General features: G+C 42.7%; 1 protein-coding gene across 3 annotated transcripts in view; it reads left to right on the forward strand.

Moving 5' to 3' along the window:
* The window catches only part of clip2 (CAP-GLY domain containing linker protein 2), a 28,609-nt gene extending 17,224 nt beyond the window's left edge, over positions 1 to 11,385 (forward strand). The window contains exons 9-18 of one of the 3 annotated variants that reach the window (XM_062405939.1): positions 750 to 854; positions 3,465 to 3,851; positions 4,508 to 5,083; positions 5,167 to 5,224; positions 5,613 to 5,696; positions 6,398 to 6,554; positions 8,829 to 8,988; positions 9,864 to 10,052; positions 10,259 to 10,318; positions 10,420 to 11,385. In XM_062405939.1, coding sequence (XP_062261923.1) covers positions 750 to 854; positions 3,465 to 3,851; positions 4,508 to 5,083; positions 5,167 to 5,224; positions 5,613 to 5,696; positions 6,398 to 6,554; positions 8,829 to 8,988; positions 9,864 to 10,052; positions 10,259 to 10,318; positions 10,420 to 10,431 — 1,788 coding nt within the window. In that variant the 3' untranslated portion in view covers positions 10,432 to 11,385. Of the gene's footprint in view, positions 1 to 749; positions 855 to 2,406; positions 2,461 to 3,464; positions 3,852 to 4,507; positions 5,084 to 5,166; positions 5,225 to 5,612; positions 5,697 to 6,397; positions 6,555 to 8,828; positions 8,989 to 9,863; positions 10,053 to 10,258; positions 10,319 to 10,419 lie in introns of all 3 variants that reach the window. The other 2 variants (XM_062405940.1, XM_062405941.1) reach the window with 2 other exon arrangements.
* The last annotated feature ends 1,496 nt before the right edge of the window (positions 11,386 to 12,881 follow it).

Below are 12,881 nucleotides of genomic sequence, written 5' to 3' on the forward strand. Positions count from 1 at the left end.
TAAGTCTTCTCATTGATTGTTCCCTCAGAAATCAGTGGGAATAGAACATATCTAACACTTTTAGATAAGGATCCACACCAAATATTTAATGAGTTCTTTCTTGGTTCACATCTCATTCTTCATGAGTTTTTATAAAATCTTAAAACAAGCAGGCGAACGAACATAAAGCTCCTGGTGGAGGGAATAAAGTTTTTGTTTTCTAGCACCTTCCCAGGCATAACTATCATATAAAATAAAATATGATATAATAAAATAATCCTGGATTTGCCCCTTAGTCCGGATCCACACCAAAATCAAACCGGTTCTTCCCTGACCCAAACCAAATCTTCCATCAAGCTTCTTGGGAATCTGTTGTGTAGTTTTTGCGTTTTCTTTCCGAACAAGTGTGAAAACAGAACCTTGTGTTTGTAGGTTATTCATATTTCAGTGGAAGAAACCATAAATTAATTAAACACATCTTTAAAGCAGTCGGTTGCTGGAGATCCATAGTTTTTTTAACTTTAAAAAGAGTTGAGGGTCTGAAATCCAACTCTCTCAGTGGGTTCTGAGTGATGTCCCTCCTCTTCCTCACATCTTCCCTGATCATGTGATCCACTGGGTTCTTGCTCAGCGGCGCCGTCCAGACGCTTCATCCTCTGTTGACGGTTGTTGTGATGTCCACCATTGCCCCTCCGGTCTTCACGGGTCCTCTTTCCCTTTGAGTCTCCCTCTCTCTCTCTCTCTCTCTCTCTCTCTGTCTCTCTCTGTAGACACAGACGAAAATGGAACATGCCCATATCCGTCGGCTCGAGCAGAGTCTGTATCTCGAAAAGTCGAGAGCAGAGGCGCTTCACAAAGACTTAGAGAGGAGGAGGGTAAACAGAGCCCCGGCCCATGTGTCTGCCTGCAGCTGCTGTTCTGTGTGGTGCTGCACCCGTCTGCTTCTGTGTTGATGGAAGAACAACTCACATTTAGAACTTTAACACAGGTCAAAGTCAAACTGCACCTGTCAAAGCAAACTAGAGACATAAAGAATCATTTAACATCCACGTTTAGAGCCCGACTGATCTGAAATATATCAAATAAAAGAACAAAACTATACAGAATGAAAGACAATGCAATATGGTACCTGGAAGAATTCCATTTTACTTTAAATTACTTTTATTTTCATTATTCCAGTTCTAAGTATGTTGGTTATTTTTATATATTGAATATATATTCATATCACACTTTTTTTGACATAATCACATCTTAGGAATCATAAATTATTTAAATGTGTGTGTATCAACACCTGCACCAAAAATCAATATCAAGCGAGTTCTGCAAAAGTTGTAAATAAATTATAATAATATATATAAAATCTGGATGAGCGTCTGTTCTGATGCTACAGATGCATAGATAAGCTAAATTCATTTTAATGTATCTATGACATTATATAGTTTTTTTCAAAAGATTAAACATCTTAAATATCTTTAATATTCAGGTTTTACAGTTTTATTTCAACAAATCGTATGAATCGTATGGTTCCTTCTGAAAATATGAATCTTTAAAAAATGGCTCCTGTGACCAGTAAACTCTGCTCAGTGTCTTTTAAAGAAATAAAGAAATAAATTCTGAATAATTCAAGACGCCTGGAATCTGCTGTGTGGAGCAGATTCTGCTCAATTAGGAAGAAACAGGGGAATTTGTTTTCAGGACTTTTTTCACCAAAAAAATATCTTTAATAAAAATAAGTAAACTATAAAAACAACAATGCTTTACGGCTTCAGGCTGCACAGACGACACTATAATCAGTTTATTGTCTTTTCATTGGATTTGTTGAAGTAAGAAACTTTTCTATATCACCTCCTTTTAAATATAAGTTGGTATATAATATAATTAATGGCTGCAGATCCTCCACATGACACTGATAGATGATTATTTACCTTCCACGAGGTTTCAAACATGCAACCCATTCATGCACTCTGACTTCAATCTGCTCCCTCCCCTCCCTGGTGGTGTCGCCCCCCCCGTCATGACCCCGGTGTTGCACCGTCACCCTCGACCTCCGCAGCGCCATCGGCTGCTCCAGCTTCTCATGTCTTCTGTTGCCGTAGCTGCTGTTGATTGTCTTTTGTTTTTGCGTAAACAAAAAATGCCATTTTGGATCCGTTGCCAGCTGCACTGCTCAGATGCCAGGACTCGTAACAGCTTGAAATAACGCCCCCTGGTGTTTTCACAGGGGGGGTGAACGTCCCTCAGCTCCCTGATCATTCCTCAGCACTTATCTAAATTGTCTCTGCACTTCAGAGCCAAACGCCTCCTCAGTAACCGACAGTGGTTTCACAGAATCAAAGCCGAACGAGCCCGCGCTCCCATTTCTCAGCCGTCATGAGAGATAACACTTTGAGATTCCCACATGCAGTGAAGGTCTGCTTCTGCCAACAGGGTCGATGCGCTCACCCTGCTGCAGCAGCCTTGAGGTTGGGTAAGAGAACCAAGGTGAAAAACTGATTTGATCTTGTTCCGGCTTTGATCCGCCCGCCGAGCTATCTCAATTCTCTCCGACTTCAAATCGACTTCTGCTGTCCAGGACATTAACCTCGCATAGATCCTCTCCGACTCTCTCTCACTCCTGTGTGCTGTGCTGTCGCCTGAACGCTGCTCGGTTCTGCGTCTCTGATGAGAATCGAGCAGCGACTCGCAGGTCTTTGTTTCCCCAGATGGTTTGGAATTAACATCTGTGCACTGTGCAGCAGGTCCTCCTCCTTAATCTCCTCTTTTTTTAATTTTGATTGGATTCGAGTGCGTGCAGGATGTTTGCAGATGTGTGTGTCTGTGTGTGTGTGTGTGTGTGTGTGTGTGTGTGTGTATGTGCAGTGTCACAGGTTTGCTGTGAGCTTTATTATATTTGCTTGGCTGCTTCTAGATGATCAGAGAATGGCTGTGCTCTCGTCTCATCTTCCACGTCTGTGCACAAACACTGAGCCGCTCTAATATTTGGACAGAGACACGTTGATCCTCCTCGGCTTCATCAGTTCAGATGATACAATGACTTTAACACATTCCAACAAATGAGTCACATGATTGTTTTGTTCTTATATAAATAGATATTAAACAATATTAATCATAGAGACACTCTTTAGATGGAAATCAATAAGAATTGTGTGTCCTGTTGAATTTGTACACCCACAAAACAAGCATTTAATTTATTTCAAACATGAGAATTTAAGATATTTGCACTCATGTGTTTGTGTTGTCTCGTATCTCAGGAGTTCAACAGGAAGCCAGAGACAAAGTGTCCCTGTCCACTTGTGTTTGTGTTGTTTTTCCACTGGGTTGTCTTCAGTCCTTGAGACGACCTTCAGATCGTTTCCTTTTCGTTTGATTTTCCGTTTTCTCTTCAAACCTGATTTTCCGCTGTTCACCTTTTCCTTTGGACTGACGCCGCTCTGTTGCAGGTTCTCCCGCTGTGCAGTGACGGGTGTTCCTCTCTTTGTCACCAGCAAACCACCGTGGAGGAGCAGAGTCGCATCGTGCAGCTGGAGGAGGAGCTCGCCCTCAGGAGAGCAGACATCAAGAACCTCCAGGCCCAGCTGGGAGGAGGCTGCGACTCCAGCTCGCAGCAGCCCGGGGACGGGGAGGCCACCGCCGGGTCCGACACCGAGCCGGAGACCGTCCTCCTGCGCCAGCAGCTGCTGTCGGCCGGCCGCGAGCACCACAAGGAGAGCAGCGAGCTGAAGGAGAAGTACCAGACGGAGTTAGCAGCCAGCCAGCAGGAGGTGGACTCCCTGAAGACGCTGGTGCAGAAACAGACCCAGGAGATCAGTGAGCTGAAGCAGAAGGTTCAACAGGCCAACAAGGAGAACGTGGACATGATGGACACCTGGAAGGTATCTGCTGCGTTTCTCTCCGTCCATACAAACAACAGCAGGAGGCTCCTTTCTGTGAAGGAGTCACGTGTTCACTGACCGGCCAAGATGTTGGAAATGCAGAAACTAGAAAGTCAAAGCTCAGCTGTCACCGAGGCCCAGTGGCCCCTTTGGGAAACATGTTTAAATTCACTGGGTCCTGATTTAAATTTGGATCAGTACAAAATTACACAAGCTCAATGAGATGCATTAACACAAGATATGATACAAGAACAAAAAAGACCATACGCTACAATAAGATCAGATAATATGTGATTAGATAAGACTCAATTACATAAGATGCAATTAGTTCCAGATCGGGGAGGTTTTGCCATATATAACTTTTAGCAAATCAGAATCAGTCAAAATGTAATAATCAAATAAAAAATACAATTTGACATAAAGGAAATATAAAGACTATATAATATATGTGTCCTGTAAACAGGTTAAATTGGATTGCACATAGAAATACTGAAATACTGAAACACTGAAATTAGGAATTCAAAGTATCTATAAACTTTGACCAAGGAAACCTCAGCAATAATAGATTGTAAACCAAAGGGTTAATCTGAATGATTGATTGTTTTCCTTATATTCATCCAGTGCAGCGTCATAATCCTCCTCATTTCCCTCCACAGACTAAATTTGACTCCCTAGTGAGCGACCACCACCGGTCTGTGGAGGAGCTGAAGGCCTCGCTGAGCAGCAGCCACGAGGCTCCTGAAGGTCACGAGCAGGACGCCCAGGAGCGCAGAGCCGTGCTGGAGAGCCTGAAGATGGAGCACCAGCTGGAGACGGAGAATCTCAAGGCCAAGCACAAGATCGAAGCTGCGATCCTGACCAAGGAACGCGAGGACCTCTGCTCTCGCCTGCAGGAGGCCAAGGACCAGCTGGCGGAGGGCAGCCACGCGTGGAGGGCGGAGGCGGAGGCCAAAAGCGGGAAGCAGGCGCTGGAGGAGGCGACCGACAAGCTGGTGAAAGCGGAGCAGCGGCTGGCGGAGATGGAGACGCTTCGGACGGAGCAGGGCCGGAGCACGGAGGAGCTGAGAGGGAGGCTGGAGCTGTCGGAGAAGAAGATGATGGATTATCAGGCTCTGCAGAAAGCTCAGGCCGGGAGCCAGGAGGAGATCCAGAAGCTGGAGGAGAACCTGAGGGTGACGGCCAACCAGCTCCAGGCCATCCAGGCCGACCGCTACACCCCCCGGGACGCTAACGTGAGTCACTGAAGCCAGAAATCCAACCTGCTTGAAGTCGGTGTTTGAATTCCAGTTCAACTCTCCTCATCTTCCTCTTTCAGGTGATAGAAGACAACGACATCTCAGAAGAGAAGATGAAGCTGAAGCAGAATATCGAAGGTATCACAGTCCTTTTATTTGATTAAGAAAAATACATCATGTTATATCTTCATATGTCTGATTCTTATTCCTCCACAACGTGATCAAAAGGATCAATACTGTGTTCTTGTAGAATCATAAATATCCATTAATATTCACATGGATGTGCATTTATACATGTGAGAGTTACAAATAGATGCATTTTACTGTATTCTTGATTTTAAAGGAGTAATTTGACATTTTGGTAACGTGTACATATTCACATTCTGAGAGTTAAGACTTAAATATTAGATTGATTTAGATTTATATTGAAGTTATTATATATAATCACAATAAACCTGTATAACCCTCAAGAGGAAGGAAACCCTGAAAGGCATCATGTGTCTTGTTTTCTCTCCTTGTTCCTCAGAAACAATGGAGAAGTTGATGAAAAGGGAAAAAGAAGTCACTGCTCTCACTTCCCAGGTCGAAGGCCTCAAGTCGCAGATGGGAGGTAAATGTTCTTTTTCCAGAGCGTGTCCACGTGGGATGTTCTCGAGGAGGTTTCACATTAAGATGTGAATCTCTTTAGAGGGATTTTGTCTTTTCTCACAGTGTTTTCGGGTTATTTTTAAAATCGTGTTTTTCCTACAGTGTTGAGGTGAAGCTTGATATTCGGTTAAAGCGTTCCCTACCCATCAGGCAGCTTGAGTTTTAAACAGACACGTTCATTAGTGGGTATTACTGTTTCTCTCTCTGTACCTGTACGAGTGGTGACGGCTCAGAAGCTTGTCTTCGTCTTCAGCCTCTGCGTTCTTTGAGTGTCGCAGAGGAAATCTGTCAGCCGGCTGTCGTTAGCAAAGTAGAAGATCCTCAACTTCAAAGGATTCAGAACGAGCTTTGAAGAACTAGTGATACGAGTGAAGGTGTTGGTTTAGTTAACTTCATCTGTTTCTCATAAAGTGAAGTTTGAGTGTTCAGATCATTTAAGTTTTACAAACAGCCGACTTCATCTGCAACGTTCAAGAACCCCAGAACAAACTATAAAAAAGTAGAGCAGACAAGAAATATAATGAAACCTGGTGCTTAAAAACATTTTGCACTGATCTATGATTTTAAGAAACTCCTCTATATATAGATATCAACACAAACCCTTAAAAAATGTCCCTGAATATGCGTAAAATCCACCCGGTGTTGTTTTCCTCTCGTCTCCAGCGCTGGAGGGGAAAGTTCGGTCGGGGGAGAAGAAACTCGACGCCCTGGCGAGGGAGAAGGTCCGCGTGGAGGCCGAGCTGGAGTCCGTCGCCAAGAAGTCCCATGATGCCTCTGGGCAGCTGGTCAGCATCAGCCAGGACCTGCTGAAGAAGGAGAGGTGAGGACACAAGGTCACATCGACTTTACAATCTGCTGCAGCACCTTGTGGATCATGGAACTCCGTGTAATGAACAATAATCCATCATATTATCAATTTGGTAATGGACACATTCTGGGAGCCCGCGGGCGCTCTTTGGATTTTTATTGCACATGTTGTCAACCTGAACAATATTGTTTGAATCATGCTGTTTAATTCCCTAATGTTTCATCTCGTTAAAGTCGATGCTGGTTGGGGGGGGCTGGCTTCAACATCAGCAGGAACATGAGCTTCACTTATATTTCTGACAACCTGAGGTTTTTAGAAACGAGGCCCTGAGGAGCCGTCAGGACACGTTTTCATTCTGTTTTCAGGCTTTACAGTAAAAACACTGTAAAAAGTCATGAAAGTAAGAATTAATAGCTAGTAGTTAGCCTCCGCTGTGATATTAAACTGAAAACATGTAAGTGGAAAATCATTAATACCCTGTTTTTTTATAAATTTAGGCGTTAATGATATGATAGATTAAAATATAGGTATTGTTGGATAAAGTTAAGAAACATCATATCCTGAGTCACTTGAGAATATTCAAAACAAATATTATATCACATCATCAATCATATTCAAGAGTATAGAGTGTGTTGAGCTCAGTGAAGACAGTTAAACCGGGGGGGGGGACTAGGAACATTCACATGGTCTGGTGGTGATGATGATCTGTGGATTCATGAGCTGGTCGGTGGTAAGATATTGATCGGTGCAGCTTGATGATGAGTTTCAAGTCCTTCTCCACCCTGGGATATGGAATATGGAGCGATGGATGATGATGGAGAGGATGAACTGAATGTTTCTCCTCAGATTTCCATCAGAAGCTCAGGATCTTCTCAGCTTTGCACATATTACGCTTGTTTTTTCCGAGGTTACCACCACACTGATGTGAAACTAGAGGTCTGAAGCTCTGGGTCTTGTCCTCTTGAGGGAGGACGATGAAGACCTGTCCATCACCGACTGAATTCCTTGTCTCTGGCTCACGTTTCAACGTCCCAGCTTCATTTTCCTCAAACACTTCCAGGATATATATTCAATAAAACTGGGATCAGTGTGTTTACGCAGCCGAGTGCAAACAGAAAGTCAGGGCGTCCTCGTCGAGCTGCAGCTTCTTTGTTTAAGTCCGAACACGCTCACGATCAGACAAAGCTTTTTCTCCACAGCGCCGTATTAACTCAGATTGGCCTAATTGTATTACATTATTGGCCAACTTACATTACACCGCTCCTGCATTATTGATGGTGATGATGTCAGTAAAAGCTGCGAGGCACTAAAAGTAACATCTCTGTGCATCATAACTGCAGCGATTACGATGCACGCAATAAAAGTATATTCCATCCTTTCAAAGATTCAGTGGACGACTGGCTCTGAGTTATTGTTATTGGAGGAAATGATCATTTGGTTTTTTGTAAAGTCACTGATGTTATTTCAGTCCGTGACACGAGTCCAGGAAAAGGAGCGAGTGCATCAACTCAGTAAAGAATTCTTTGAACCTTTTTATCTCACAAATTCGAATAGATAATTCAAGAAAGATTATCAGGAAGTCAAAGTTGAATATGACACGTCACAGAAAGAAAAGCACATAAAAATGTAACTTCATGTTTGAGGCATGAAAAGTGAAGAAGACGAAAAATTAAATCGCTTGTCATGCTTCAATAATCAATTTTGTTGATGGATGCTTTCTGACCACATGGGGGCGCCAGAGCTGCAAGCTAAAGCATCACGCTGACGTGATCTCCTCATTAACGTGATTGATGCGTTGCAGGGACACGACCTGCTTCCATGTCTTTTTAATGCAAACCCATTTGCTGCATTATTCATATGAAAACATCCATTAGAGCAGCTTGTGTATATGTTCAGCATGAAGAGAAGGTACTATATGTGTTTATATATATATATATATATATATATATATACACATGTGTAACGTGCCCTGTGTATATGTAGTTGATGTGAAACTGCAGAGCTTGACTTGAGGAAGGAGGTGTCCATCCTCTCTCACATGCACAGGGAGCGAAGCCGCCTCCACGCTCCCTCTGGCCAGACGGGCCCACATGTTGTTCTTATAATGGGCTGCAGAGCTTTTGAATAATAATGAGCTTTGTTCAAGGTCTCAGCTCATGTGTTCCTCATAAAATCCTTGACAGCAGAGTTCCACTGCTTCTCAGAAACACCCACAGAAAACAGCTTTGTGTTTCTTTGTCTCTGAAAACACTCAAGGTTTCATCTCTCCACTCGTTTTCCCACCAGGAGCCTGAATGAGCTGCGGGTTCTGCTGCTGGAGTCGCACCGCCACTCGCGGGACATGGAGAAGGACCTGAACCGGGACGTGCACAAGGCCGAGTGGAGGGTGAAGGAGCAGAAGCTCCAGGACGACATCGGGACGCTGCGAGAAAAACTCCTCCTGCTGGTAAAGATTAGAACTGAGGAATGCTGCATCGCTAATCTGACTCTGTATTTGAGGTTCATCAACCCCGACAGTTCATCATCACAGATTATAGAGACGTTTATTCCCTATTAATCCAATTTCAACCTGTTTTATTGTCACTTATTCCTCAGAAAGTCGAGTTAAACGAGCAAAACAGGTTTGAACTGACCCTCAGAAATCTGTTATGTGCTCGTCAGAGAGAAGTTCTGGTCATTAAATCTCTTCTAACGAGCTTATTGGTCATTCTACTAGGAAATTAATAGATATATTAATAGATTGTAGTTTTTAAAGTAAAAATTCAGGGTTAGCATCTTTTCTAAGATGCTTCAGTTATTCTGTTCTTTCTATAAATCTGGAATATGTTGTTCTAGAGTTGATACTGGAGGTGAATGTGCTCAGACCATTCCTCCCTTTTAAGGGTTAAGTTACAAAAACAAGCAGGATCCTACATTTTCCCATGAGAGCGTCTGTTTTTAGACTCTTTCCCCCCCGAGGCAAACAACCATATCATTCAAACTCCACAGTAATAAATTAAAAATGCAATTATTTTCCCTACAAATGAAAAATGCTATAGCTGAGATAACCCTGGGTTATTTCCATAGAGTGATTGAGAGCCACAGAAAACTGTTCATCGCACAGAATATGTTTACGCTCACATGAAAAACATTACTTCACTTTATAACAACTTATCAAAGGTATTCAAATGTTCCCATAAAATATCTGTATATCCATGTTCCAATCGTTCAGTGAATATATGAATAATCTGAAATCCCATATGTCCCAGATGTTTCTCACATGTATATCTTAGTGTGAATACATTTTTTAAGGGGAGATTTTGAATTGTGACTTTTCTCCAGAGTCGGGAACGAGCCTCACCCGACCACCGGCGCTACTCCATGCTGGACCCCTCGGCTCTGGACTCGGAGGTGAGCCGTCTGCGCCAGCGGCTGCTCGGCACCGAGGACGCCCTGAGGAACGCCATGGAACACAACCAGCAGGTGGACCAGCTGGTGCAGGCCATGCGCAGGCATCCGGACAAAAGCCCGGTAAAGCTGCAGGGAAACGTTTAAGCAGAGAAAAAAGAAAACTAGAATTGGGTGAAAGAATGTGGTACGAGAGAAGTGTTGTGATTCAAAGGAAGCTCCTGTCTCTAAATATCCTCTCGGCTGACTTTCTGTGAATAAAGCAGATCAGCAAAATGTCAAAATAGACCTTTAAATCCTTTAATGGTTTAATATTTTCTTTCTTTCAGGCACATGGCGCCAATTCAGCCAATGGGATTCACCATCACGAGTCAGGCAGCACTCGAGATGTGGGTATTAGTTTGTTGTTTTTCCTTTTACCACGTTTAACATCGTGATATTATCAATAACCAGTCGGTATTAACAGGTTTTGAACTTTGTGCCTTCACAGGATCAACACTGATCCGAGCAGAAGAGACGAAGCTGAACTGAGACGTGCGAAAGGAAAAGTCCTCCAACATTTTCTCTCCTGATTCCTGCGATGGAACATTTCAGTTGACAGTTACAAACCAAAACAGCAAATCTCTATCTCCAGTGAATTTATGTGTCGTTGCAGAAAGCACCTATTAGCCAATCACGAAGGCCGCTTAAAGTTCTATACAGTATAACCAGGAAAACGGACGAGACGAGGACGTGAAGGGATGTCCTGCTAATCGGCAACTTCTGATGATTTACAGTTAGAAAGTTTTAAATCCACAAGTTGCCAGGAACATTTGACAATTCAGAAAAAAACAAGACGGCTGACGGACGACGATGTGAGGACTCGGGTCTCAGTTGCTTTGTTTGTTTTATTTATTTTATTGTTTTGCTCCTCGGCTCTGTAGTGATCATCCGTACTGTGGGCGAGCCGCCTCGGGCCGGTGACGCCAACTCCAGATCTGATGAGAGGACAGGAAGCGTCCACTCTCCTGTTTAAGTGCTAATATGAAGGTGACCTGTATTATTGGAAGTATTAAAAACTAAAACTTCACCCGAATGTTTTTAAATCTAAGAGACAAACATGGCAGTTTTGAAAAAATGGCTTTAAAGCAACTTTTATTTCATCCTTGCTTGTGATGAGTTTGAATCCTCGACTGTAAATAAAGACGGACGACGTGACGGGTCCCCACAGCCGACTGGTCTTTGTCTTTGTTTTTGTTTTGTCTATGTCCCATTCGTTAACATGGAGGAGGTGGGGTGTATGATCTGTACTGCAGCCAGCCAGCAGGGGGCGAGGGAGGGAGCTGAGGGAGCTGTCATGTCGTCCATCTTTGTTTTCAGTCTATGATCCAGCTTTGAGATCTTTGTACACCAAGCCCGTACTTTGTGTCTTTTAATCCGCCAGCCAATAAAAATCCTCACGCACAGAAACCTTGAACACTGAGTCCGATGTCTTTTATTTCTCTATTTGTTCTAAAGTATTATACATTAAATATAACGTATTATGGCCGGACTATGATGATGTTAGAACCAATCTTCTCTTCAGGTGGCACCAGAAGCTGTGTCTCAATTCAGGGACCAAACTGAAAGGAGACTGAACACAATGAATCATTCCAGATGTTTTTCTTTTCATTCAGAAAAAACTGTTCCGTAACAACCTGCCAGTAAAGATGAGCTAGTTCACGTCCAGTCAGTCCATGCAGTAGTATTAAAAAACTGCAGGATATGATTATTAAATTTACTTAATCCCATTTTTCGCTGGTTTTACTTTTAGTAAAGTTTTCTAAAAGGCTGTCAAACAATCAAATCCCTATCCAGGCGGATAACATCTGCATTTATAGAGTTTAGTTATCCAAATATTGCTTCATCCATTTGTTGACCGAGCGAGGAGACGGTGTTTGCAGGGGGTCAAAGGTCACGGGACACATCACAGAGAGGTGAGCGGAGCAGGAAGCGTCTCGTGGGTAAAACACACACGAGGGTCAGACGCTGGTTAACTCCAGATAAAACCCACCTGACTTTTCCATTGGTTATTACACACGGCCTTTTCAGATGCTGGGTTCGTACCCTTTGGATTATTGCTGCAATGGTTCCGGAGATTGAGTTATTAAATATTAACAGTGTGGTCGAGGGGCGGCTGGTGTTTCATTTCCCACTCGTTCGTACTTTTGTCTCCTCTGTGTGTTTTCGGCCGATTGGGATTTTTTTCTTCAGCTGATTTCAAAGCAGCGTCAGATTTCAAGCCACTAAGACGTTGGTGGTTTGAGGAATTCATTCCACACACACACACACACACACAGACACACACACACACACACACACACACAAACACACACACACAATGTGAGCTTCTACCAACTCTGTTTTATACATCATACACTCGTCTAGTGGAAATATTTGGTATTAAAATGAACTGATGTCGACCACAGCAGGAGGTCATAATTCCTTTAAGTGAAAAAGGGGCCGAGTTAATTAACGGTGCAGACTGAAAATCCAGACGCTGCATAATTATTTAAAGTCTCTGGATTTATAACCTCCAGATTTATCTCTTTTATTTATTATCAGTTTTGGTGTCATGGATAAATATGTAATTGCTGATTTAATAAGATGCCCCTTTAAATGTAATGTGTGTCGTGGGCACAGTTATTGGTTTTACTATTAGCGACACATTTTAATTTGAATAATCCCTTTTTTTAAATCCCTTTTCATTGGTTTTTCACAGTTTATATGAAAACGATCATGCAGCTCCCCCATAAAACTGATATTAAATCAAAAGTACACTTTTCATTGGGTATAACATAAACAGAAAACAGAACAAAAGGATTTTCAAATCCTAATCTCAGCGCAGTGATGATAAAAGTGAATATATAGAAGTAAAGATTTCATAAATATCGTCAATCCAGTAAACATTAGGTATTTTTGGTTCTAAAATCT

Source organism: Platichthys flesus, chromosome 15 (assembly GCF_949316205.1).
Source record: "Platichthys flesus chromosome 15, fPlaFle2.1, whole genome shotgun sequence".
Taxonomy (NCBI): domain Eukaryota; kingdom Metazoa; phylum Chordata; class Actinopteri; order Pleuronectiformes; family Pleuronectidae; genus Platichthys; species Platichthys flesus.